Raw genomic sequence first — 26,626 nt, 5'->3', positions numbered from 1 at the left:
AAAAGTGGCCCTTAGCTTCAGCAGTCTTGTCAGTGTGAGCTTTTAACTGCCCGGTTCCCTTGTTAGAAAGATTCAGAATAATCCTCTCCCCTGAGGAGCAGGGGCAAGTCGACTGCTTCCAAGGCGGCTCAGCATCAGACTGTCCATCGGTTGGGTTGGCCACTGGCCAGGGACAAGGGCAGGAGGCCCGCCGCAGGCAGCTGTGTCGCTGGGCGCCGAGGAGGGCGTGGCTCTAGGACGGGTGACTCAGCTGCCCGTGGTGGGGAAACGGTCCCGGACAGGCCCTGAGCAGACCAGGTCTGCTGTCCCCAGAGCTGCCTACCTGGCTCGCACCCTCTCGTGTTTACGTGCCGACTTTGCTCCGTGTTGTTCTGACGTGCAGTATTGACTATAACCCTTAACCCACTAAACCGGCAAGGTTACTTTGCTGTTTCTTTGTTTTTAATTGTCATTACATTTTCACTTAACAATTTGTTTCACTTCCCTTGTGGTTTTTTTTTTCTCTTAAGTTACATTATTAACCAAAACACTAGTGCTCCTAAGAGAGCAAAGGGATGTGGCCGATTTTGTCATTTGCACCCTCAGTAGTGAGCTCTTGGATACAGGTTTAATGACGATGCACCTAAAACGGTGGCAGCCAAAGTGCCTGCAGCTGTCGGGCAAGAGGCTCACTTTACAATAAATCCTATAAAACGAAGATTTGCCGGGACTCCAACATAGATTAACTGGGCTTTTCTGGACAGGAAAGTAAATTCAGAAATTGATGAATTGAGATCAAGACATTTCAAACCTCCTCTAGGAGTTTTCATTATAATTATTTGTTTTAAAAAACCGGAAGCACGAAGAGTAGATGGTGCGGGTAGTGTCGCGTTAGCGTCCTGAGGGGATGCGCACACCCCGGGGCACCCTCGGGAGCACCCGGAGGGGTGCAGGAGGCGGGGCTTGGTGTTGGGGACCAGGGCAGGATCGGAGCGGGCGGGAGTGTTAGTGTGTATCGGAGCGGGCGGGAGTGTTAGTGTGTATCGGAGCAGGCGGAGTGTTAGTGTGTATCGGAGCGGGCGGAGTGTTAGTGTGTATCGGAGCGGGCGGGAGTGTTAGTGTGGATCGGAGAGGGCGGGAGTGTTAGTGTGGATCGGAGCGGGCGGGAGTGTTAGTGTGTATCGGAGCGGGCGGGAGTGTTAGTGTGTATCGGAGCGGGCGGAGTGTTAGTGTGTATCGGAGCGGGCGGGAGTGTTAGTGTGTATCGGAGCGGGCGGAGTGTTAGTGTGGATCGGAGCGGGCGGAGTGTTAGTGTGGATCGGAGCGGGCGGGAGTGTTAGTGTGGATCGGAGCGGGCGGGAGTGTTAGTGTGGATCGGAGCGGGCGGAGTGTTAGTGTGGATCCGAGCGGGCGGGAGTGTTAGTGTGTATCTTTTTCATGTCATCCTATTAACACAGTTTGAAATTTACGTTGCAGACTCAGTCCGCTAGTAGCACCCTCCAGAGACACAAATCCTCCTCCTTTACACCTTTTATAGACCCCCGGCTACTGCAGATCTCTCCGTCTGGTGGCACAACAGTGACCTCTGTGGGTAAGTCAAGTAGCAGCAAGAGGGCGGGGGCCACGGGGGCTCTGTCCCCTTGCCTTGCTCTGTCCAGTGGCTGGGGTGCGGCGGCCGGTGCGGCCTTAGACCCCCCGTTGCTCGCAGCGCCTTGTTTGCAGTGAGCTGCTCAGTTGATTCCCTTTTCCATATCCATCTCCCACAAATTTTCTTTTCCGGGACAGAGACTCCGTTATGGCTCGTGAATATTTCCTCGGTGCAGTGGGGGAGGGAGGCAGGCACGGGGTTGGAGCGCACCGAAAATAATTTCAAGTGTACTTTGTTTCAGTGGGATTTTCCTGTGATGGAATGAGACCAGAAGCCATAAGGCAAGATCCCACCCGGAAGGGCTCAGTGGTCAATGTGAATCCCACCAACACTAGGCCACAGAGCGACACCCCAGAGATCCGCAAATACAAGAAGAGATTTAACTCTGAGATCCTGTGTGCTGCCTTATGGGGTAGGTATCTCACTGCTACTCCGGCCCTTTTAGTTTTATTCTGAACGGCAGGCTGGTCTTTTAGAGAAGTCCTGCTTGGATAGTTTGGGGATTTTTTGAAGAGCAGTTGACAGGATGGCAGGTGCCTGTGATCCCACCCTTGTCCCTTCTGTGCGTGTGAGGTACCCACTCTGGCACCTGTTCCTGCCGCCAGGTATTGGAAAGTGACTCGTTGCCATTTCTTTATGTAAAGAAGCAGAGTGAACAGATGAGAAAGACATTTGATATGTAGGGAGAGAGGAGAAATTGGTTGGATTGCTTTTCTTTTAATGTGTCACTTTAACATGTATTTCCTCACTCTTTGTGCCTTGGGCCTGACATTTAAATGAAGCTTTTAAAAGCAGTCTGGCCCAGGCCAAGTGTGCAGAAGGGGCTGGGGCTGCTGAACCGCCCTGCCTGCGGTGCTCGCAGTGTCTGCGAAGCCCCTGGGCTGCCCCGGGAGGTGAGGGCCGGCAGCCCTCTGCCCTCCCCACTCTCAGCCTTGCTTTCCTGTCGCCCCTGCCCGGCCCTCCCTCCTCCCACAGAGCCCCTGCTCTTACTCCACCTTCCAGCCCTTTGCTTGGGTTTTGCCCTCCATCCCGAACGGCAGGCCTGCTGCTTTTCACAGGGACCCTGCTTCTCAGAAAGGCCTTACTCCTTGACGTTGCAAGTGCAGGTGGGAGGGATGCAGCAGGCCTTTCATTGCTTTGAGTCCAGCACAGTTTCCTCAACACGTGCCTTCCTGTAATGTCCTCTGCATTCCCCACGGGGACTGAGCCAGCTCCGCTCAACCAGCTGCTCAGCCTGCCCCGAACGGCTGAGGCTGACACTGGGGGCCCGACATTCACCTCTGACCCTCACGACGTCCCTTGCCCTGTCCCTGAGGAAGGGCCCTGCGTTTGACCCACTTCCTGCCCGCCCACCTTTGGACTTGATCTGTCCCTGACCACTGCTGAGTGTTTTAAATCCCCTAACGATCTTAAGGACGCTCCTCTATTTGCCCTCTAGGTAAAGGACACAAGCCATTTGGGGGCGACTGGGCTCAGGTGACAGTGGGCACAGGCAGGCATTGTTGGGCACCCTGCGGCTCAGTGAGCGTGAGCGTCCCTGTGGACAGTCCCGGGAGCTGAGCCCATCTTTTCCGTTCATAGTGAGGCCTGTCGGGGGGTGTTCATATCATCAAACATGATTGTTGCATTCAGGGTTGAAATACTGTGAGATGTGCTAATTGTTAGAAATGGAAGTGCACTTGTTTTATATTCCTCTGATGTCCTGCAAACTGCCTGCCCCACCCGTTCTGTGTGCCATTAACTGAGTTTCTTAAACTAAAATTCTTTTTTCCTAATTAACTTCAATACCTCTGAGAAAAACAGGAGAGTGTCTTGAGCCTATGTTTTTAAAAATGGGGTAGGCCTTTTCATTTTATCACTGTTAAGGGGAGAGACTGGGCGGTGACTTAAAGTGGAAACGTTTCTAAAAATCGGGGCGTGTGAGTTGCTCCTGGCTGGGGCCCTCAGTGCCGGGTTTCCTGAAACTGCTGATCGCTGTCGTGAGTTACCTGCTGAGTTAAAACAAGCCTCTTAAAGACTCAGACCGGAAAAGTTAAAGCAGGCCTGTGAGAGGTGCAGCCAGGAGGGGAGACGGTTCTGAGAACTGCGGTGCTGCTTTGAGATGGAAGATCGGAGAGTTTCCGTTCGGCTGACCGTGTGTGATGCCCTCATGTGTTTGTACCTTCTGGGAAAACGCTTGCTGGGAGCATTCTTTTTTAATCACCTTATATACCTGACTTTTGTGTTGTAAATTGCAGCACATTTATTACATTTTTAATGAGGCAATCGCTCCATTCCCAGCCAGATTATTCTAATACATCTTTTGAACATGATTGTTTCCGTTCTTACGTTCATAATGAATTGTCTGCAGTTGACTATTATAATATCATATTTATCGTAGAACGTAAAGGGAATTTTAAGTCACGTGTCACACAGCTTGTAGCCACTTTCCTTTCCCATCAACCAGATCCCTCACTACAATCCCAGCTCCTAGGACAGCCTGTGTTTGGTTATAGCCAACAGCCGGGAGGTTTAAAACTGTATTTGTAAGAAATTATTGCCGCATGCAGCATGACTTTGCTCACAGCCCATCATGGCCAGGGAGCCACTGTCCAGTGTGAGTGAAGCTTCCACAGTGTGTGAGAGAGAGAGGATTTTTCAACTTTATCTTTCATTTCTTGATTTTTTTCTTACTGTAAAGTTGTGATTGCTATTTGAATGCTGTTTATCTTTGGAAACCAGAAATAACAGATTTCACAAGGCTTGTGTTTTGGGTCAGTTATGAGCGGATTCTTGATATATAGATACTTCCAGGTACTTGATATTGAAGATGGACCAGGAAAATACTGAACGAAACCTTGGAACCAGCTCTGTCTGACGGCAGCTCTGTCCGTTAATGTTGGTTTTATCTGCTGCAGATGATTTAAAGGTGTTTAGCGGTGCCTCGCCTAGGTGTGTGAAGGGAAGTGCCAAGCGTAACAGCCAAGTAAACTCTGCGTCGGTGCCCCGGCAGAGCGACAGCCTCAGCCAGTGACGGGAAGACGGCGGGCGCAGTGCGTGGTGTCTTTCTCTGGTCCTGATGATACCTGCCTTGGCTCGGGCGGCGGTTTCCTTTTCCCTGCGCTAAGTCGTGATTGGCTGTGTTATATTCTGGTAAAGAACTGTTCTCGTGAAAACCCAGTGGCTGCTGTGAGCCTGGGAAGTGTCCTGCCCTGAGCTCTAGCGCCCAGGAGCCCTGATGCCTCCTGGCTGGTGAAGCGCCAGGACCGGCCACTGCTGCGCTGGTGGTGACGTGGCCACCGGTCTCGCGATGGAGAAGTTCTCCTCAGTGGGCCAGCCGCAGGCCAGGTGCTCAGAAGCCCCATGTGGCCGTTGGCTGACATTGGACGTCACAGTGGAAAGTTCTGTCGGACAGAGCTGGTGTGGACGGGACATTCTGAAGTCCCAGCTGCAGGCAGTAGGAGAAACTGTCGGCGCTTACAGGCCTTTCCTTGCGTTGTACAAACCATCGGCGCTTACAGGCCTTTCCTTGTGTTGTACTATTTTGAGGGTTTTGTTTAATTTTAAGGATCACTCAAGATAGGTAGTGAATACTTAGGTCTTTCCCTTTCCCCCAAATTCCAGAGGCTTCCCTCACATTCCCTGGAGCACTTTCATAGTATGCCAGGCTCTGGCAAACTGCCTCATTAGATAGTACCAGGCAGGAGGCACCTGTGGGCGGGCGGAGGCGTCCGCCGGGGGCTCCTGTGAGGCGCAGTGTCGGGAGGGGACGTGGGGCTTCCCTGCAGTCGCACTGTTACCAGGGACTACGGGTCTGACTCTGGAACTCAGGAGGGTTTGTTACATGTTCTGCACTTGACCCCAGCAATGGTCCTGCAGATCTGCAGCTGCCCACGTGTGCTGGGCCCTCTGCGCGTTGCCGAGTTTGAACAGCGGTGATAGTAAGGGCAGGTGTAAATCCCAGGTCCCTGCGTTTCCCCAGGACCCACTGGGACTCCTCGGGTGGGGTCTCACCGGCTCGTTTCGGAACAGGCCCAGGGCTGAGAGGCTGCCGGAGGGTGCTTTCCTCTTGCCTTCCCTGTGGCTCCTTTGATGTTTCCTGGGAGTGGGGTGCGAGTGGTAAAACGTGGGTCACGGGGATAGTGATTGAGCAATTACTTTAAAAGCACAGATACTTTGTTCTCGTCTCTGCTGCATGTTAAAGTTACTCTGGGCCAAGGAAGAAAGTCAGTGAACCATTAGGAAGCCAGCTGGCTCGAGGGCAGGGGCTTGAACGCTCGGCGGGGCGTTCGCCCGCGCCTGTCGGGAGCGTGGTCCTGAAGGCGCAGGACGCTCGGAGGGGCTGCGGGGAGGGGCTCTGATGCGCAGGCTCGAGGGAGCAGAGGGCCCTTGCAGCACCTCAGTCAGGCCTCTCGCCCTCCGCGGCCTGAAGTCGGGCGAGAGCGGAGGGAGGGGAAAGGAGGGGGCCTCCTGCTTTGGTGGCCAGCCTGGCTGGTTTGAGGGCGCCGCTGTGGGAGAGGATGGCGCTGCGGGGAGGGTTTCGGTAGCGAGCAGGGGCCCAGGCATGGAATGAGGGGCTAGTGGCTCAGAGCTGCTGTCCCGCAGCCAGACGGCAAAGCGGGCGTGAGTGGCAGGGAGAGGAGGCGCGTGGGGGCGAGGAGGGAGGAGACCGCGCGGTGGGGCGAGCAGGAGGCACTCGGCGGCAGCGGGGAGCCGGGGGGGTCCGGGGGGTCGAAGTGTTTTCACATTCCTGAGAAGCTGGGGGACAGAGTGCAGTTGCTGCTTTCTCGACGGTGGAGAACGGTCTCTAAGAAAAGCTTAAGCTGAATGACAGGAGCCGGGCCGGGCGTGAACCGCTCAGCATTCAGGGACCACATGCAGCCGCTCCCGTGACAGTAACGACAGACACAGGAAGCGTGCGTGTGGCGCGTGGGAGGAACTCGTGCCAGGCGCTGCTGGGCCGAGGCGCCCGGGAGCCGGGGGCGGGAGCAGGGGCTCTGGAGGAGGCCGAGAGGCGTGCCGCTTCCCCTCCAGGCCTTTTCTGTGTTTGAGGAAGCCCTTCCCCGTCGCTTCCCTGTGGCCGTTGGCTGCAGCTGGACTCCTTTCACCTGTGACCATGCCAAGCGTTTCTTTCTGTGGGTGAGCGAGGAACCCACTCTCCAGGCGGCGCTGCCCTCCCACCCCCCCGCCAGCCAGGCACAGTGTAACTCGGCCTTTCTGTGTCCTTGAAACAGGAGTGAACTTGTTAGTGGGAACAGAAAGTGGCCTGATGCTGCTGGACAGAAGTGGCCAAGGGAAGGTGTATCCACTGATCAACCGAAGACGGTTTCAGCAGATGGATGTCCTCGAGGGCTTGAATGTCTTGGTGACAATATCCGGTGAGTATTTGTGAGTAAAGCAGGGCTTCGCACTGTTTAAACAGCGCCCGGCACGGCCTTCAGCTGTCTCATTTTCTGAAGCCGTGGCTAAATGAGATGCCACCGAACCAGGCGTGACCCGCGGGGCACCGTGCCTGGGCTTCTCCGCCCGGGCGGGTCGCCTCCCCGGGACCACTCTGCGCTCTGGGCTTGCTGGGCTTGCTCCGCTCGCCAGCCCGTAGGGTGGTGTCCTCCCTTGTGCTCCTTCGTGCGAAAGGAACTACTCCTTCCATGGCAGTAAGAAGTAATGCATTTTTTTCTTACGTCAGTGAACACTGTAAGTTGCTTTTCAGAAAGAGCTCTTTTTTCAGTATAAATTACGTCCATTAGGAAAAGTGACAGACTACTACCGAAAAGCAAGTCGGAGAAATGCGACGTAAAATCACCCAAAGATAATGAGTGTTAACTGTTTGGTTTTTAACTTCCAGTCTTTTAAGCAGACGCACACTCAAAATACACACTTAAAGGGTCAGATATCTACCTACGAATGGTTATGCACCATTTCAGGCGTCCAGAGGATAACAGCGAGAAAACAGGCCCCGTGTGCCGACCGCTGGCTTTAATGGACGTTGACACTCTGTCGCGCACGCGGTTAGCGGGCCCCCGGCCGCCTCCCACGTAACCACGGTCCTGAACGCGGGTGCACAGTCCGCTCTTGTTGCCTGGACCACGTCGCCTCTCTTTCCGTGGCATCAAGCACCCTCCCGTGACGACCGCTTTGCACAGCGCCGCGCGTTTCTTTGTGCTCACTTTGATTTACTCGCCTTCCGTCGTGAGTCTTTCAGTTCATCCCCTTTTCCCCTCTCACATAAGCATGTTTCACAAACATCTGTGTAGATCACTTAACCTGCGGCGTGCATGCTCCTGTTTCCTAGGTCATGATTGCCTAATAATTTGTATTAGTGCTGGGATCAAAGCGTATGCAAGATAAGACTTAAATAGGTCTTAAAGTCAGCAGCAGTTCTGATTTAGTTACTTGCTAACTCAAGCTTGTTATATTTCTTTATCTGTAACAGATTTCTTGCAGGTATTTTAGTTTTCAAATAGGACTTTGGTTGTGTCAGTGTATGAAACATTCAAACAAACCTGTGAAGAATTTGTTGTGAGTTTATTTGAGCCAAACAGCTGCGGGGAAGCGGAATCTCAGCCGACTGGGCCAGCGCCCCGGAGGTGGCAGATCTGCACCTCGCCTTTCAGATCAGTCAGAGGAGGCGGCCTGAGCGGGCTCCATGAAATCCACCCGTGACCGTCAGGGAGGCGGGAGAAGGCAAAGCAGGGAAACCTCTGGGACTGGACAGAAAGTAAAATGATGGACACACTTCCTTTAGGCGGGTCTGGGTAGTTAACAGTCAGCGATTAACTCGGGAACGACGAGGGGACCTGTGGTGGCGCCTGTGCCCTGAGGGGTCGGGAAAAGGGAAAATTACTTTGACTTTCCAACAATATGTTATCACAGATACAAAAAGACAATGGACAGGCTCAGTGAAGGTGAAGACTGACCTTTGTCAGGGAAGATACTGGGCTAGGACATGACCACCCACTATAAACTGCTTTTAGTTAAAAAGTTTTAATTTCAGACCATCCTTGTGGTTACTTTAGGACCCTGAGTTTGCGAGGCCCCCATGCAGGCCTCCCCTGCACTGTCAGGTGAGCACGTGGCCCCTTTTCATCCACAGTTGTAAGTAAAGGTCTTTGTTGAAATGCAAAAATTTCACCATCCCACGTAAAAGAAAACAGCCATTTAAAGCGTGGGTGTTGGGGGGAGCAGGCTCTCTACCAGGAGGAAACCAGCCTGCCGGCGGAAGTGGCTTAGATGTCACTGTGACCCGGCGAACAGGACGGCTCGTGGGGATCCGCAGTCAGCGGGACAGGGATGCTGCTGCTCGAATTCCCCATAGTTGTCTCTCCTTTGGTAGCTTTAAGGGTTTCACAGTCATACACGTGAAGCACGCCAACCGCGGGGAGCTTCGGAGGCAGGAAACTCAGAACGAATAGAGGCCACCGTCTTGGGGATGATTCTGTGAACGTTTTCTTGTATTTACTTCTTTCTTGTAATTGTGTCTCCCACTGTGGGAATAAAACACTGTTCATAAAACTGTGTGGCCTTTGTTTTGTTTCGCTTTTAGCATACTGAGTATTTCCCACATTCAGTACCCTCCCAAGGTCTTCAGAATGTAAAAAGTATAAGACACAGTACAGCCAGTTCACAGATAGCAAGTCTGCAGTTCAGCGAATCGCCACAGTTAGAATCCAGCCATGTAGCCCTCACCCTGGTGAAGAAATGAAGCAGCCCCAGCACCCCAGACGCTTGCTTGCTCCCCCGTCACAGGCGGCCCCCTCCCCCGGGCGGGAACGTGGTCCTGACTTCAGCGCCTTCGATTGGTTTTCCTTTACTGAACTGAAGTCAGACGTGCTAAAGCGATAGGTCTTCTCTTGTGTCTGGCTGCTTTAAGTCCATGGCTTATGTTGGGGTGCACTCTTGGTGTTGGGCATTCTGTGGGTTCTGACAGGTGTGCAGTTACCCACCGGTACAGTATCGTACAGACTTTTCACTGCCTTTTCAGACTGTTTAGTTTCCAATTTCCAGTTGTTTTTACAAGTATATAGGAAAGCATTTGACCTTTTAAAAATATTTTTTTATTGATTTTAGAGAGAGAGGAGGGGGAAAGAGAGACAGACAGACATCGATTGGCTGCCTCCTGCACGCCCACCGCCAGGGATTGAGCCCAAACCTCGAGCATGTGCCCCGGCTGGGAGTCAAACTGGCAGCCTTTGGGCGTGTGGTCGATGCTCCAACCAGCTGAGCCACCCGGCCAGGGCTTGCCTCGAGTTGTTATCCTGAGATGGGTGCTGGGTTTTGTCAAATGCTTTTTCTGCGTCTGTCCACATGGTCAGGGATTGTCTGTCGCTTGTTGATGTGAGTGCCTGCCTTCTTGACCAGCGTCATTTTTTTTTTTTTTTTTTTGGTGGTGGTTAATAGCTGTATTCTGTGCCTTTTAGTCCTGTGTCTGACCACATCGGTCTGTTCGCTCGTTCCACCGTTGATAGCCCCTGCTGGGGGTCCTGCCTGGGCTGTTGTGCACGGTGCTGCCCTGAACGTCCTTGTGTGCGGGGCTCACACGCACCTGTGTGTTAGGAGAGAGGCCGCTGGGCCGTGCCAGGGGCCCCTGTACCCGACTTCAGTAGGTAGTGCCAAGCTTCAGGCTTTCCAGAGCGGTTCCTGACGTTTCTGGTTCCCCAGCGTCTCCTGCCTCCGGCAGTTGCTCTGTGGCTGTAGACGCTGAACCTCAGGACGGTCACTCACTGTTGACTGCGGAGAACAGGCCCCTCTGTATGCATCTGACGCATCTGCCTTTCTGGGTGCTTGCCCAGTTTTCCTGTTGGGTTATCTCCCTGCTAACTGATTTACACGAGTTCTTTACAAATTCTGGGTGAGTTGCACACAGCTCCAGCTTATGGCTCACCCGTTGTGGATCCGCGTTCCTGTTAGTGATTTACTTACCGCTGTGCAGCCAGATGGGAAGGAATAGCTACACTGGAGGGGTTTGAGGGTCAGACGACCTAACGCAGTGAAGCACCTCACAGGCTGGGTTGATAGTGCTGTTGCGAAGGTGTTCGTACTACTCTGTGGTTTATTAACATTGTTTGTCTACCTAAGTGTGAATTCTTTATTCCTTTTCAAACCTTTCCTTCAGGCTGTACTTTGTGATAATTCTTGGATTTCAAAAGTCCACCTGAATAGCTTGAATTGAGTTTCTAATAAAACTGATACAAAACAATTCCCTTAGGGGGATGATATTTATTGTTCACTGAGGTTTCTTTTGGTTACTGTTGATGATGATGATGTCTCTTTGGAATATGTGTGTAAAATGTTTCTGTTTGTTTTTCTAGGCAAAAAGGATAAGTTACGTGTCTACTATCTGTCCTGGTTAAGGAATAAAATCCTGCACAACGACCCGGAGGTGGAGAAGAAGCAGGGCTGGACGACCGTGGGCGACCTGGAGGGCTGTGTGCACTATAAAGTCGGTGAGTGCCGCGGGGCGCGCCGCCCAGGGCTTCCTTAGGGTCCCATTGAAAGCGGGACTAGCAGGCTCGCTCCTGACACCTGTACCTCGTCGCTGTTGTGCTGCTGAGGCACCTCCTAATCCTGGACACTCGTCCTGAGGCGCGTGGCTGCACTCGTCACCTTGGGACAGTCCCTTCCCCCTTCCCCTTTGACAGCCCACAGTCCTCTCCGCAAGGTGCGGAGCAGATACGCCCTGCAAGGGAGCCGGTCGGCTTGGAGCACCGGGGACCAGGGGCCCTGTCCTTGGCCGTCCGGTGGAACGTGCGCGGTTTGCCCGAGGAGCGCTCGGCATCTTGGACCGAGCGCAGTGTTGCAGGGCTCCTGGGCTCCTAACGGACAAGAACCTGGCACCAGTCGGGGGCTCCTGGCAACTGTTTTTCTTTCTGGAATGCCTGCTGTGGTTCTCATGAAATAACATCTCACAGGAACAAGACAAAAGAAATTTCTTTGTGTATTAAAAACAAAACAAAATACCAGTACAGATGTTGGAAATAAAGGGGACATAATGGAGTGTAGTCAAATTAAAGCTCTGTGGGAGAGATGACACATCACTTGAAGTGGGAGCTTGAGAAGGTCAGCAGATGGTCTGTACGTCTAAGACTTACCAGCATAAGGGGCCTGCTGAACCCAGATTTCTGCTTGTGTTTCCTTTTTTCCTGTGTTTATGAGAGTATATGCTGTAGTCGTTCCCTGGGCCAGGACGCCACAGTTGCTGGCGTTACCTTGCTCTGTAATCTGTCCACAGCCCTCAGTTTATTGGTCAGTGACAATTAGAGGAGTCACCCTAGTTAGTGTTAGAATGATTCTGAGTGATCCCAAAAAGCACTAGCATCTCCTTGGTATAGATTTTGGGATTAGGGCTTTCTGTGTTGTGTTTATGTGAAACATTGTTATTTGTTGAGGTGTAACTAAAACCATCGAAGTCTAAATTTAATACACCAGCGGATAGCAGCTGGGATGTTTATGAAGAGCTCATCCGACGGGGGCGCTAGAGCTGTGTTGGAGGGAAATGCCTTTCTCCTCAGAGCCAGCAGCAGCCCCTTGGGATCCTTTCTGACAGCGTCACAGCACTTTTGGAGACACCAGTGGGTGATACCATTCATTTGTTAGTTTATACTTTTAGGAAATTGTACTCAGTTTATCAAAACCTGTGCTGTACTATATGGGGGAGGGGGGTATTTAAATTTATATCTGAATTAATCAACATGAAATAAACATTAAAATTTAGTTTTTCAGCGGCACTAGTACGTTCCAAGTGCCTGGTAGCCACGTGTACTTAGTCACTGTCAGGTTAACGCTGCAGATAAGAAATTTTCCTAAAGTCGTGGAAAACTGTTTAACTGCACTAGTTTAGACAGCTCGGTAATCCTTTGTGTCTTAATGTTAATGTCACCTACTGATTTGAATCGTGACAATATATGGAATTTAACAGGGAGAGACATCAAGTTAACAAGCCGTCTCTCATGTACAAAGGAAGAATCAGGTCAGAGTGTGAGATGAGACAACTTACAGAGAAACTGCCGGGTCTGCCCAGACGCGTGCTCAGGCCCCCAGGGTGCCTGTCAGCAGAGTGGCCTGGCCGAGAGAGTGAAGCAGCTGTGTTTGTGGGTGTGTACACATGTATTCTTATTTATATGTATAGATAGATAGTTGGTTTCTTTATTCCTGCTCTTCTGGTTCAGAACTTTAGGTAGAATCCTAAGTTACTACCTGTCTTGGTCTTAGACACAGAAACAGAATTCACGCTCAGCCAGTGGGCGGTTTGGGGCCGCGTCTGTGCGGCTCAGCCTGTGAGCTCGGGTGGGACTCGGGAAAGGCACAGCGAGGGTCCGCCTCCTGCTGGGCTCAGGAGCTCCTTGGCTGATTAGTGTCATCAGTGTCCTTTTCAAGCTCTGCTGAGTCCTTGAGACCTCAGGGTGCTGTGCCTGGCACTGCCCTTGACAATTAAATGCTTGCAATATAAGAAGATTAGGAACATTAGTGAAAGTACTCATTGGTAGTAACCAGAGCATTGGAATTGAGTCCAGCATAACATCAAGAACTTGGGAATGGCCTGAATCACACACAAAGAAGTTGGAAAGAAAACTGTGATTTCGCTCCACATTTTCCTGCTGTAGGTTTGGATGAATCAATAGAAGTCGTTTTTGTAAAGTTCGCAGAAGACAGCCGAAAGAATTCAGAGTTCCATGTTGATACTAACTTGTGCTTCTCTTGTTTGTTTTTCCAGTGAAATATGAAAGAATCAAATTTCTCGTAATTGCGTTGAAGAGTTCTGTGGAAGTTTATGCGTGGGCACCCAAGCCATATCACAAATTTATGGCCTTTAAGGTAACAGCATCAAATGCACTTAAAAGTAGCATTAGCTACAGTGTGACCAAGAGCCAGGGAAAAGTTTTAAGACCCTGAGCAGTTAAAACTGATCATTTAAAAGCTGTCTACTAATAGAGTGTATAACTTTCCATAGAGTGGCCATTCCTAATGGCATAAGCCTAGCTTTCTGCTTTTCGGGTCCTCAGAGTGGGAGGTGATAGCCCGGAGTGGGGTGCAGACACCTTGATCAGTGAGCGATATGGTAACAGAGGAAAAGACAGAATAACACCTCCTCCATTAAAAAGCAGACCCTGACCCACCTGACGTCATGGGTGTGTCTAAACATTTAATAACAGAAGAGAAGCCAACAGTAGACAGCCTGAGATGTATAGTTAAAAATTAAATTACAGAAATTCATGAGTAGTATAGTATTACAACCCAGATAAAAAAGTAGATTAAAATGTGTATAATATTCCATTTTTGTTTAAAGAAAAATACTGTAGCCCGGCCGGGCGTGGCTCAGCGGTTGAGCATCGACCCAGGATCCAGGCAATCGGGGTTCGATTCCTGGTCAGGGCACATGCCTGGGCTGTGGGCTCGATCCCCACTTGGGGGCCTGCAGGAGGCAGCCGATCAATGACTCTCTCATCACTGATGTTTCTCTCTCCCTCTCCCTCTCCCTTCCTCTCTCTAAAATCAATAAAGATATATTTAAAAAAAGGAAAAAAAGAAAAATACTGTAGAAAAATGTTGTTATTTTATATGGGTATTTTTGATATTTTAAAAATTAGAGTTTGCCCTAGATACAAATTTATGAAATTTTTAATTAAGATGATATTACTATGACATTAGGTATTATAAATAACTTAGTAACATCATTTCTAATATTAGACACAAAACCTTAAGCATAACCCCTGGGACTGTTTAGTATAGGGTGTGAAATTAAGAATTTTTCATCCAAAATGATTCTCTTTTGTTATTTTTTTTTTTAAAAAAATATCTTTATTGATTTCAGAGAGAAGAAGGGGGAGGGAGGGAGGGAGGGAGAAACATCAGTGGTGAGTGAGTCATTGGTCCATTGATCGGCTGCCTCCTGCACGCCCCCTGCTGGGGATCGAGCCCACAACCCGTGCTTGTGCCCTGACGGGGAATCGAATTGTAACCCCCTGGATCGTAGGTCGATGCTCAGCCTCTGAGCTATGCTGGCCAGGCACTATTTACTTATTTTTAAAAATGGTTTTGATATATTTTATGCAGAGTAACCTTTACTTATTTGGGAAATTGACATATTTAGATTGCTATTGCTTGATTCCAGTAAAGGAGGCTAAATGTGGTTATCAGATTTGCTTAAAAAATAATTCTACGTATTATCGAGTGAAAGTGATTGGTTATAAAATTACAACTGTCTTCTGAGATCAGCTCTTACTATATTCTTTATGTTATAGGTAGTGTACCAGTTGCTTTGACGATCTTATTTAAATCTGTCTTGTGAGCTGTAGGTACTGACATTAAAGAAGAGCTAAGGCCCTCCAGGCCTGCGTGCCGTAGTCTCTTGTACCACTCTAGTGGGAAAGTGAAAGTAGAAGCGTAATAATGTCAACTAAAAGTCAGTAGTGGCGGGGGTGATCCTGCTGATAGAATTCTTAGTACGTGGCTCCCACAGCCCCTCCTCTCTGTCCATGGTCTGCATTGAAGCAGCTGAGGAGCGAGCTCTAGAAAACCCTGTTTCACGTCCGTGTCTCACTGAGACGTACAGCAGGGCCCTAAGTGGCAGAGCAGAGCTCTTGGACTAGGTAGGGAGAACTTGGGACATGGCTTCTGGAAGAAGCGTTTTCTAGATTCTCGTTAACAGACAAAAGCATATTAAATTGAAGGCTTTTTAAAAGAGTGTTTTTGCCTTTAGTTGTTGCAGGGTGGCTCCGTAATTGAATAACTTGGGCCTGGCTTCTCTAGTTTGATCTGGGAGAGATCAGGTCTCTGCCGTCTCACTGCTTCTCTCTCGGTGACCTGTTTGCACTTGCAGTCGTTCGGGGAGCTGGTGCACAAGCCCCTGCTGGTGGACCTCACTGTGGAGGAGGGCCAGAGGCTGAAGGTGATCTACGGGTCCTGCGCTGGGTTCCATGCTGTTGATGTGGATTCGGGATCCGTCTATGACATTTATCTACCAACACACGTAAGAGAGAACCCACACTCTATGGTTGGTTGACTGGCTTCATTTTGTTTTGACTTTTCTTTACTCTGCTTAATGAACTAACACAAGCAGGGATCCCTTGCTTCCTCTCGTGTGGGGGTGAGTTTTGAAATGATGGGCCGTTTTCATGTCTGTGTTCTCTGAGGCAAGAGGAACTGTCCCTCCTGGCTCTGTGCAGCCCTCCTGCAGACCTTAGCCCTGCTTTGACTAACATGGGATGGGACTGGGCCAGTAGCTGGTAGGTCCAAACACCCCTGGGTTGGGAGTGGTTTGAGGACACTGATTTCTTTTTTTTTTTTTTTTTTTAATATATCTTTATCGATTTCAGAGAGAGGAAAGGGAGAGGGAGAGAGAGAGAGATGGAAACACCAGTGATGAGAGAGTCATTGATCGGCTGCCTCCTGCACGCCCCCAAATGGGGATCGAGCCCACAACCCAGGCATGTGCCCTGACCAGGAATCGAACCCCGATCGACTGGATCCTGGGTCGATGCTCAACCACTGAGCCACGCCCAGCCAGGCGAGGAACCATAATTTCTTAAATGGAGCCCACAATCTAAATATTTTCCAGGGACCTCAGAAAATGTGAACTCGTAGAGTGTCTGACCTGTAAAAGGCAGACTTTGGGACATAGATTGCATGGGTTCCCCCAAGTGTTGCCCAGCTGCTGTATTTATCACCAAGAGTATGACCGGTGCGCCCTCCGGCAGTCTTACCGGGCGCTCGCGCAGGGCAAGACTGGCCCCGACCGGCCTCGCTGTGCCTTCTCCCCTCGCAGATCCAGTGCAGCATCAAGCCTCACGCGATCATCATCCTGCCCAACACCGACGGCATGGAGCTGCTGGTGTGCTACGAGGACGAGGGCGTCTACGTGAACACCTACGGGAGGATCACCAAGGACGTGGTCCTGCAGTGGGGGGAGATGCCCACGTCCGTAGGTGTGTCCCTGGAGGCGGCGGCGTTTCTGAGCGCAGAGCTTCCTCCCAGACCGCGTGTGTGTCAGCAGAGCGGTTGGCGGTAGACGGTGGAGAATTAGACTGTAGACCATGGGACTAACCTAGAACAGAACCCAAGTAATTCCTCGACGCTTCTAAAGCTTCTGCCGTTGACAGTCCTTCATTTAAGCCTTAAGACGTTCGGGGGGAGTGGGACAGAGGTCGGTTGATTGTGGGAAGTAGAGGGAGGCGGAGAGGTGTGTGGTTTGCTTCTGGCAGCGCGGAGCCACGACCCGCAGCGCAGCCTCGTGCCCCGGGCGGACGTGTCCGCGGCCGGGCCGGGTGAAGCGGGCCGCTGGGATGTTCAGGGCTTCACATTTAGGTCTCAGACTGTTCTGGGTCGGCTGCGGTTGAGCCGCGGTCCCTGCCTGCCCTCCCCGTGACTGGGCGTAGAAAGTGGGAGCACCGAGCATAAACTCGGCAGGCAGTCGCCGCACGGAAGCTGCTGGATTCCACCCGATTCGGATGACAGCTTCCCGGGGGGACCAGAAGCTTACGAGGCCGAGATCCTTAAACCAGAAATTCTCAACCGCTGGACGTTTCGGGGGGGTGACGTGAGCAGCGTCTTCTCACGGCTGTCTCCTCATTGTTACGTGTTTTTGCCTCTCCAACAGCCTATATTCGATCCAACCAGACGATGGGCTGGGGAGAAAAGGCCATAGAGATCCGGTCTGTGGAGACGGGTCACCTGGATGGCGTGTTTATGCACAAAAGGGCTCAGAGACTGAAATTCCTGTGTGAGCGCAACGACAAGGTAACGCCCCCTCGGCCCGTCTCGCTGCTGCTCCAGCCGTGGCGGGTTTTTCAGGGAGTTCGGCGAAGCTTTTCTTAGGGCTTTGATAGATTCCAAAGTAAATTCCTCAAGCGTCTCTAGTAGTGGGATTTGAGACCTGCGTGTGGGGGTTGGGACGTGTGTATAGATACTTTTGGCTACGAGGGATGGAGAGACGGCTATCTGCAGACACTGTCGTACGGAGCTTTTAACCCAGCAGGTGGCCTGTCTAGACTGTCTGACCTTGGAGCAGGGAAGGTTACGCTGCCAGGGTTAGGTGGACAGGGTTCTTTTCGGGTCAGACGAAACCACCGCGCAGACCTGGGCAGGTACGAGGTCCCTCCACCCACGTGTATCAGGAGATACCCTTGTTCTTCTGCCTTTTGAGTCCTGAAATAACTTGACAGTTTGCACATGAGACGTGCCGAGGGGTCGTTTCCACAGAAACACTAGTACCTCCTGCAGCTGAGACCCGGGGCGTCGAGCCCCAGTTTAAAAACCTTACTTTTCTAAAACTGACCACACCCTTGTCCTACTGGCCCCTAGGGGGTCCCTCCTCAGACCAGCTTTGGAGTGGAGCGGAGGGATGGCCATGGGCGTGGGGCCGGCTGCCGGCTTTGGGAAGGACAGCCAGGCGGGAGCCGGCCTTCACCAGCCCAGCTTTCTCTCCTGTTCGCGAGGATAGAGATGTGCTGAGGCGGCCTGTCTGCAGCCTGAGGGGCTTTCCTCGGAGAGCATTTCCACCTCTCGCCTCACGTTACAGTATAGGAGACATCCTGGCAACCAGCCTGCAGGCTGACTTCTCAGATGAAGTTTAAAATTTTGACACGATAGAGAGGAGCCGTAGGTCCCTCCTCGCCAGCCGGTCGTCTGCCTGCCCAGTTGCATACTCGACCCAGAAGCCACATCACCGCCCACCCACTTTCTCCTGCAGTCCAGAAGGTCATGTGCTAACGGAGTAACATTTTCCTCATGTCTCCTGAATCTCTTACCTTGAAAATCCGTACCACCTGAGACCTTATCCAGGACTTTACCAGCTTTTTGGCTTATATTTTCCAGATGTACTTAATGTGGCCACAGTTTACTATTCTTTGAACTTCTGTTAAATAATTTTATAACTCATGATATCATATTCCTCAAAGTTTATTAGTAAAAGGTACAAAATTAAATTATAGAGTTATGAATTAGCTAGTACATTTTAGCTTAACTTAACAATTTTTAAAACTATATTTTTATTGATTTCAGAGAGAGGAAGGGAGAGAGGGAGAGAGATGGAAACGTCAGTGATGAGAGAGCCATTGATGGGCTGCCTCCTGCGCGCCCCCTGCTGGGTAGGAGCCCGCAACCCGGGCGTGTGCCCTGACCGGGAACGGAACTGTGAGCTCCCGGTTCATGGGTCGAGGCTCAACCGCTGAGCCACGCCGGCCGGGCAAGCTTCATTTATTAAGAGAGAAAAATTAGGTTGCTGAGGAGTCCTCCCCATTGTTCACCAACTCACTGAGTTTTCTAAGCACGTTATTTTAAGGAGGTGTTCCCAGTGGAGGTGGGAGAAAGAGCCCAATTTCAGGAACATATTTTTTTTCTTTGGAAGTTCTCACAGTATGGCAACATACAAGGAGTTGCTGGACTCATTAGTCTTCTGAGTTGTAATAAAAATCGGCTACAGATGGCTTCATTCCTCATAAATGAAGAGTAGACGTCTCCCGGGTTTTCTTCTGAAGGAGCCTCCGGGGCTCGGGCGTCCCGCCTGCGCCGGCGGCCAGGTTGCTGGCAGCCGGGTGCTTGGCGGGCCCTGCGGGGCTGCTTCCCGTAACCCCCTTCTCTCTTGCTCTTGCAGGTGTTCTTCGCCTCTGTCCGGTCTGGTGGCAGCAGTCAGGTGTATTTCATGACGTTAGGCAGGACTTCTCTTCTGAGCTGGTAGAGCCCCCGCCGGAGGATCGCTGGCCGCCAGCCAGACCCCGAGGACTCGGCATCCCTTCGGCCGGAGCAGCGCCGCCGGGCAGCCCAGGCGGCCGTGTGCGCAGATGCCGCGTGGGGTTCTCCCTCCTTCCCTTCCTGCTCCCTACCAGTTTATCCCCAATCTTTTTTTAAAATTTTTTTCCTTACTCAAAAATAAATCAAGGCTGCAATGCAGCTGGTGCTGTTCAGACTCTCCCGTCAGGTGCTAAGTGTTTTGGATCGAGCATCGGACCAGAAAGCAGACGCCTTTCCTTCGGCTCCGGAATGTCTTGTCTGAGGGACTCGGGTGCTGGAGGCGGAGACCGTGCCAGTGCTGTGGGTTATTGGAAGTGGGCACAGGGAGGTGTAGGTGGTAGTCTTGATGGGCAGGCTGCTGAGGCGAGAGCGGATTTAATATAGTAACATTAACAATGTATTTAATTGACATTTCTTTTTGTAATGTGACAATATGTGGACAGAGAAGAAGGGGCAGGTTTAAGAAGTTAATATTTATAAAATGTGAAAGACAGTTACTAGGAAAACTTTTGTGGGTGGGGCTTGGGAGGTGGGTAGGGTGGGTGAAGGGGTCCCGTCTTGGTTTTTTTGGAATTTTTTTGTTTGGCTTCGCCGAGGACTCAGTCATTTTTCTGTGCACCAGGTTTTGCCTAAATCATGTGCAGATGGTTCTTGAAAAAGAAAGGAAGAGAGAATGTGTGCGTTTGTGTCATGGCCAGAAGCGTGTGACAGTGTTAGCGCTCCGGCCGCGGGGCGACTCCGTCTAAGCCCAGCAGTGGGGCGGCAGTCCCCACGCCGCGCTGCGGAGGAAAGACGCTTTTCAGCCACGTTCATTTCTTTGCCTACCTCATTGTTTTTAATGCAGTAAGAGGTGGTTTAGTTTATGTGTTTTGGAGGAAAACATTAATGTTTAATTTAATTTTAATACCAAACTGTCAGATTGGAGTTGGACTGTTACTTTGTCACAGGTCTCGGTAGGCACACGAGACACTGTCCCTGAGGACGGGGCCAGCCGTGCGCCTGCTCGCGGGGCTGACGCGATGCCGTGGGCGTCCCCGGGGTAGAGCGCGGGGAGCCTCGCGCAGCGCGTTCCCCGAGTGCGTGGTGGGCAGCGAGCGGCAGCCCAGGGCCTCGTGGCGCCGTGGGGTCTGGTGGCAGACAGGTGTCCACAGCGGAAGCCACGCAAGCCGCCCGGTGCTGCAGGGCCCGGGCGGGCTCTTCCCGGCTCTGACACGCAGCGCGCTGAACCCCCGAGGACCGCAGTGGGCAGCCCCTGGCAGCCGGCCGCCCTGTGCTGGGCAGTGTCGGCCCCCGGCCCCCGGGCTCTTCCTGCTCTGTTTTTTAAAACCAACTTGGCTTCATGACTGTGTTCATGGCATTTGTAATAAATGTCTTGGGTAATAATTGGCTCCATGGTCACTCTTCCTCTGCCTGTCGCTGTGTCGGGCCCTGCACCCCCTCCGAGGCCGCTCTGAGCCGTGCGCCAGACGGAAGCCCGGCGCCTCGCAGGCTTCCCCCTCCTTCCTGCCTGACCTTTTTTATGACATGAAAATGGGAGACTGACTTACCTCCCCACGGATCACAGTCGTCTGCACCTGTTTGCCACCCACTTGGCATCCTTGTGACCACTGTTGCCCTGCTCAGCGCGGTCCCGGGAGTTAGGAGAACCGAGCGGCGGCGGCTGGTCCTGCGGCCCCCAGGCCAGCCCGCCGAGCCTCCCTTCAGGGGAAGGGGTGGGGAAGGCCCGCCCGCTGGTGCCTTTGGAGTCGTGCTGATGCTCAGCAGAACCACTAGTCTTTTCGACTGGTTTGTCAGCTCGAAGGCCGGAGAGCTGGTCCCCTGGGGAGGGTCTTAGAGGTAGACCAGACGCCGCCACCTCGGCTCCAGTCGGAACGTTGCTGCTCGCGGTTTTCTGCGCGCACTTTGGCTTTTTGAGTGAGATGCGACGTGCCATCGTGAACACGCGGCCAGGAGGGCAGGACCGCTGGCTGGGTCCAGGTGCCCCTCCCGTGGCTTTAGAGAGGGGGAAGTTGGGCAGGTGCCCGAGAACAACGCTCAGGTGGGCGGGGAGGGAGGGGTGAGGCAGCACAGTCCGAACTTTCAGCAGCTTGAGCCTCTGTTGATAAGGGGGTGTCACGCGGTAACGGAATGACTGAGGGTTTAGAGCTTGTCAAAAACTGGGTTCCCCTTAAGCCGTGGTGGGGCCTGAGCTCGTGGGGACTGCGCCTGTCCCACGCACACAGCCCTCGGCACCCACCCGACACGAGGGGTTTGAGTTGAGCAGAATTGAGTTCGTTGCTGGGCCTCCTTTACGAAGCTCAGCCGGCCATTTGTCCTTGAGGGTGGGTCCCCCGTGCGCCTTCCTTGGCTGTGGTGTCACCTTCTTGGCCTCACCTCGTCAGCCAGACTTTGTTGCTATAGCTGAAGCAGGTGCCCAGTTCGGTTTCTCCCTAAAAGACTGTGAGTGGTTAAAATTGTGTCTGGAGAAGGGCTGATTTTGTTCCTTTAAAGGGTAGTGATTCACAGAAGTGCCAAGATGGCAAAATCACAAAAGGAAGCAGTGTTACGATGCTCCCATTAGCTGCGGAGCATTGGGATCGGGGGTGGCGGGGCTCGGCCCTGCCCCAGCAGGGTGTCCTTGTTCCGTGCACCTGCTCCGCTGGAGAAAATGTTTACAGGCATGGTTTTGTTACACTAATGTGCATCACATACTTATGGTTTATTTTTAATTGACGTTTTTAATGGGTTATTTAGGTCTTCGCCTTAGTTGTAGCTCACTCTTGGTGATTCATAATCCCTGACTGCCGGTTATAGACGTGCTGACCAGCGGTGCGTGTGGCAGGCTGCCTGGGTTCGCTACGCTTCGGCTGCAGGCCGACGGCCGCAGGACACAGCCCCCTCCTCAGTGCTAATGTGTCTTCTGTGAACTATGAAAATTACTGTTGTCCCCCCCTTTTTTTCTTAAATAAAATAACAATGACACCTATTTTCTGTGGCATGAGTTTCAAATGTATTCTGATCTCAGAATGTTTCCTTCCTGTAAGGACCCATATTTTATGCACACCTTCCCCAGGGCCACCCCCGTTCCAGGGGGACTCCCTTGTCCTGCCAGCTCCCAGAGCAGGGCTGCCCGAGGGACCGCCAGGTATGGGCCACGAAAGCAAACATTTGCTTAAAGATCCGGAATGAGATTGGTGGTGAGCTGTCGATCGCCAAGCTCTTGAGGAGAAAACGAAGTGAAGCTGACCCTTAAGGAACAAACACGGTTTTACTTCTGCAAGTCTGCATTGGGTCAAAACGTAAAATAGCATTTTGTCTACCTAATAGGACAGTTCAATTTGCCTTTTCTGAGACTGGCGCATGAATACTAACTTAGGCCTAGTAATTGCAGTGAAGGTCCTTGGCCGCGCCCTTCGTGATGCCCCGTCAACGCCATCGGTCCGGCAGGAAGGATCCCCATGCACACATCTGGGGCCAAGTCCTCGGGTTCAGCACCGTGCTCAAGCCTCCGGGTTACAGAGAGGTGGCCGCAGTATCTTGTCGTTAAACATGCTCATAAACTAGCTCCTTTGTGCTTCACCCTAGAAACATCATTTCTCTGAGGCGAAAATAAAATTGTAACTGTCTAGGCCACCAAATAAGTGAGGTTTTTCTTTTTCCCGCTGGGTGTTTGTTCCACTGGTGGATGGGCAGGGAAAACCTGCTGGATGCTTGTTACAGGACCACCTTCCATTCCTGCTGTTCCGAGTCCCTGCACCGGCTGGGAGCTCGCTCGGGAAGTAGCCGGGACACAAGCAGCCCATTACCAGCACCAGCTCTGCTCCAGTGTCACCTGCACGGTGCAGTGACATTGCCTCCCCTGCTGGCATGAGGCCCTCTTTCCCATGCAGGCCCTGATCCTCAGGCCCTGCTGCTGCAGCTTAACTTGTGTCTTAACAGTGAAGGCCCTTGAGTCCCAAGCCCTGTCTCCGAGTCTGCTCAGTTTTGGACATTTGAATTTGATGGTCCAGCTTATAAAGTTCTTCTATTTTGGTCGAAGTCATAAAATTGTGACCACAAGCCCAACAGAAGTTGTGTGGAGGGATGGGATTGATTTGGGGTGAGACAATTCTGTTCCTTCCTTAAATTTACTTGGAAGTTGGGTATAACTACAGACCTTAGAAACCAGTATTAAATCATTTTTGTGATAAATGATAATACTAAATTCTTTTAACAGCTTTATTGAGATATAATTTACATGCCATACAATTCATTCATTTAGAGTTCAGTGGCCTTTAGTCATTTATTATCCCAAGAAGACACCCCACCCCCCTTTGCCATTCTCCCCCCCCCCCATCCCCACCCTACTCAACTAAGCAAACTAATCTCTCACAGGGACTTGCCGCTGGCTGTCTCCCGTGAATGGAGCCACACTGTCCTGTCACTGCCTGGGTTGGTGTTGCAGTTTCGAGGGTCACCTGTGCTGTAGCCTGGATTAGTGCTTTGCTTCTAGTGCCATCCTCCATTCTAGCCTTAGTCACATGCCTGCCTTCAGCCTGAGGACTGATAATCTCGCTGTCAGCTAGGTCCCAGCCTCAAATGAAAGGAGATGAGCAATCCCAGAAATGGGTTCCTGCTGAGATGTGTTTCGGTTTGAGCTCTTTAGAAACTCAGTGTTTCCTTCCTCCCAAGAGATCTTGATGCTAAACACGAGGCTCATTCAGGCCAGGTACTGGGTGTCATGTTTTGAAATTGGGACTGTTCTGGGCCCTCCTGCGGTGTCTGTGAGACACGCCCTACCTGCCTGCTGAGAGCAAGCGACGCCAGGGAAGTGGGGGCTGGTGGGCCTTCCTGGTCTTTGAGGCCTGGTTCAGGGTACTCGCATTGCCTTTGAACTTAAGTGCACTCACCCTGTGAAAGCTGGGCCTGCTGAGCCACATCCCTTTTCTATCCTGGGCAAGTGAATACTTAAAACTGTCACATTTTGAAAGGGCCTTGTCCTGTTGACCTCTATTTTACTGGCATCTCCTCAGTGCTGCTCCTGGAAGGCCACCTAATTGTGTCACTCCCCCCCCCCCCCCCCGTAGGTGCATCATTGAGTAAGTGTAGGTGCTGGTAAGCTTCTGGGAACTTGGTTTCGTTTTGGTCAGTGTAACATGTTGAGCAACCACTGGGTGCTGAGCAGCCTTGAGGTACGGGGGCTCCTTTGAGGAAATGCAGGGGCACTGTCTTGAGGGGCACCTTTAAGAAGGGTGTTTAGTGTGTTCTAGGTGTTAGAGCAGAGCCTCCATGTACGGTGCATGTGGAAGTGATGCCTTTGAGCTAAGACTCCAGTATGACTGCAGACAGCCCCTGTGAGACTGGACTGAAGTGGGGGGTGCTGTGCTCCCTGCGTAGGCTGCACCCTCTTGGATCTAGACCCATTGCAGCCTCGGCACAGGGTCAGAACCCGCTTGGGAGGGCTCCAAACTAGCTTCCATAAAGACTGGTTCAAAGAAAAGGTAACAAATATCATTAGAATAATGTAAACTAAGGGATTGTTCAACTAACCATCCTAGTTTGGGGTTACAGTGATGAAGGTAGCAAGTACTTTGTGTGTTGGCTGTGCACCGGGCACATATAGGGGCTTTTACACATCCTCTCAGTCTGCAGGAGAGAAGACTCCCAGTACTCACTCATTCATGTAAATGTATTTGGAGGGAGATCAAATGGAGAGGCTGCTCAGCAAGGGGGCAAATGGTAGAGCCAAGAACAGTGTGTGGAATCTGCAGGGAGACAGAATCTGTCCCCTGTATGGCGGGCATAGTCATGGTCGTCAGGAGGATAAATGGGCCCCTCGGCTGGTGGCCGGGCCCATGCCCTGGGCGGGCTGTTGGGATGTGGAGCAGATGCCTGAGGTGTGTTGGGACATCAAAAAGAGTGTACACACACCTTGAATGGTTATAAAGTCAGTGTTAATTAACATTTTCAAAATTTAAAAGATTTTACAGAAATATTTTTGTCAAAGCCTGTTTAAACTGATGACCGTTCTGGTCCAGGCCCTGCTGATAACGCAAAGCAGCGGAATCACAAACATCAAGAATCATTTTGGATAGATCCAAGATGACAGCAGATTGAGTGGGAGCTACACTGACACTCTCCCAGGACCAAACTGAAATTACAACTAAAATATAGAAAAGCCGTCCTGAGTAATCAACTGAAGATGATCTGGACAGCACCCTCATAACCAAGGACATAAAGTGGAGACCCCATAGAGACTGGTAGGAAGTGTGGAGATGAGAGAGGGCTGGCTGCTCCCACAGGTAGCAGCTGAAGGTCCAGGGGGAGATCTCAGCTGTGGGGGTTCCCACTGAGGACTCTGGGCCTAAACCTCAAGCTGGGCTTCCCAGCCCAGAGATAGGGGCCCACATAACATCTGGCTGTGAAAAGCATCCAGGTTTCTATCTGCCAGAGAGAGAATGCCTCGAAATGCAGGCCCCTTCTTATAGAGCCAACACACAGTTTCATGTGCAACCACTCACCTTGGACTCCAGCAGAGGGAGGGCACAGTGGACTAGAGCAGTGTGAGGAGAATCCAGGGGGGCTGGCTGGAGGATTAGAGCTCAGAGGACACCCATCTGGGCCTCGGTGCTGATTCATTCTCCCATTTGGCAGAGGGCATCTTTTTCAGGCAGACATTTACCTTCCAAGCAGCTTTTGCCTGGGGTAGAAGCAATTGCCTCACCCAGCTGGAAAACCTCTGACCCACCCTGTGGAGTTTCTACAGATTGAGGCTCATTAAGACACTGAATAACAGCCTCTGGGTGCTTTGAGTCTTTGCCTGATTTGCTTCCGGACCCAGGGCTTGGAAAAGCAGATCTTGGTACATATCTTGGTCCTGTGCAAACACACCCAGCCCCAGCAAAGGAAATCAGAAGCTGTGGAGTATGGAAAACTTCAAACATGGTACTGAAGGCCAGTCACAAACAGTGTCTGACATTGGCCTGCATCAGAGACCATCCAAAAGACTGGGAGTCCTAGCAGATCTACCTAATATGTAGAAACAAATCCAAATAGGCAGCCAAAATGGGGAGACCAAAAACAAGCCCCAAATGAAGGAAGAAAAGAATTTTCTAGAAGAAGAGTTAAGTAAAATGGAGATAAGCAATCTATCAGATACAGAGTTCAGAATACTGATCTTAAGGATGCTCAACAGCATGAAAAAAGATACAGAAACTATTAAGGAAATGACGAATGACAGTAGAAATACAAACATTGGAATGTATGAGGAGCAGATGAGGGGAAGCTGAGGATCGAATCAGCAAATCAGAAGACAGGGTAGAAAAAATCACTCAGAGG

General features: G+C 51.5%; 1 protein-coding gene across 9 annotated transcripts in view; it reads left to right on the top strand.

Moving 5' to 3' along the window:
* Window positions 1-19,508, top strand: part of MAP4K4 (mitogen-activated protein kinase kinase kinase kinase 4) — a 158,992-nt gene extending 139,484 nt beyond the window's left edge. For all 9 annotated transcript variants that reach the window (XM_087823742.1, XM_087823746.1, XM_087823748.1 and 6 more), the window contains 9 exons: window positions 1,456-1,570; window positions 1,869-2,039; window positions 6,841-6,984; window positions 10,915-11,049; window positions 13,317-13,417; window positions 15,423-15,572; window positions 16,368-16,527; window positions 17,199-17,338; window positions 19,194-19,508. In XM_087823742.1, coding sequence (XP_087679868.1) covers window positions 1,456-1,570; window positions 1,869-2,039; window positions 6,841-6,984; window positions 10,915-11,049; window positions 13,317-13,417; window positions 15,423-15,572; window positions 16,368-16,527; window positions 17,199-17,338; window positions 19,194-19,277 — 1,200 coding nt within the window. In that variant the 3' untranslated portion in view covers window positions 19,278-19,508. The remainder of the gene's footprint in view (window positions 1-1,455; window positions 1,571-1,868; window positions 2,040-6,840; window positions 6,985-10,914; window positions 11,050-13,316; window positions 13,418-15,422; window positions 15,573-16,367; window positions 16,528-17,198; window positions 17,339-19,193) is intronic.
* Window positions 19,509-26,626: the final 7,118 nt, after the last annotated feature.

The sequence above is a fragment of the Miniopterus natalensis genome, chromosome 13, assembly GCF_054644295.1.
Source record: "Miniopterus natalensis isolate mMinNat1 chromosome 13, mMinNat1.hap1, whole genome shotgun sequence".
NCBI lineage: Eukaryota > Metazoa > Chordata > Mammalia > Chiroptera > Miniopteridae > Miniopterus > Miniopterus natalensis.
The sequence above is the reverse complement of the archived record's forward strand: the minus strand, read 5'-3'. Positions and strand labels throughout refer to the sequence as shown.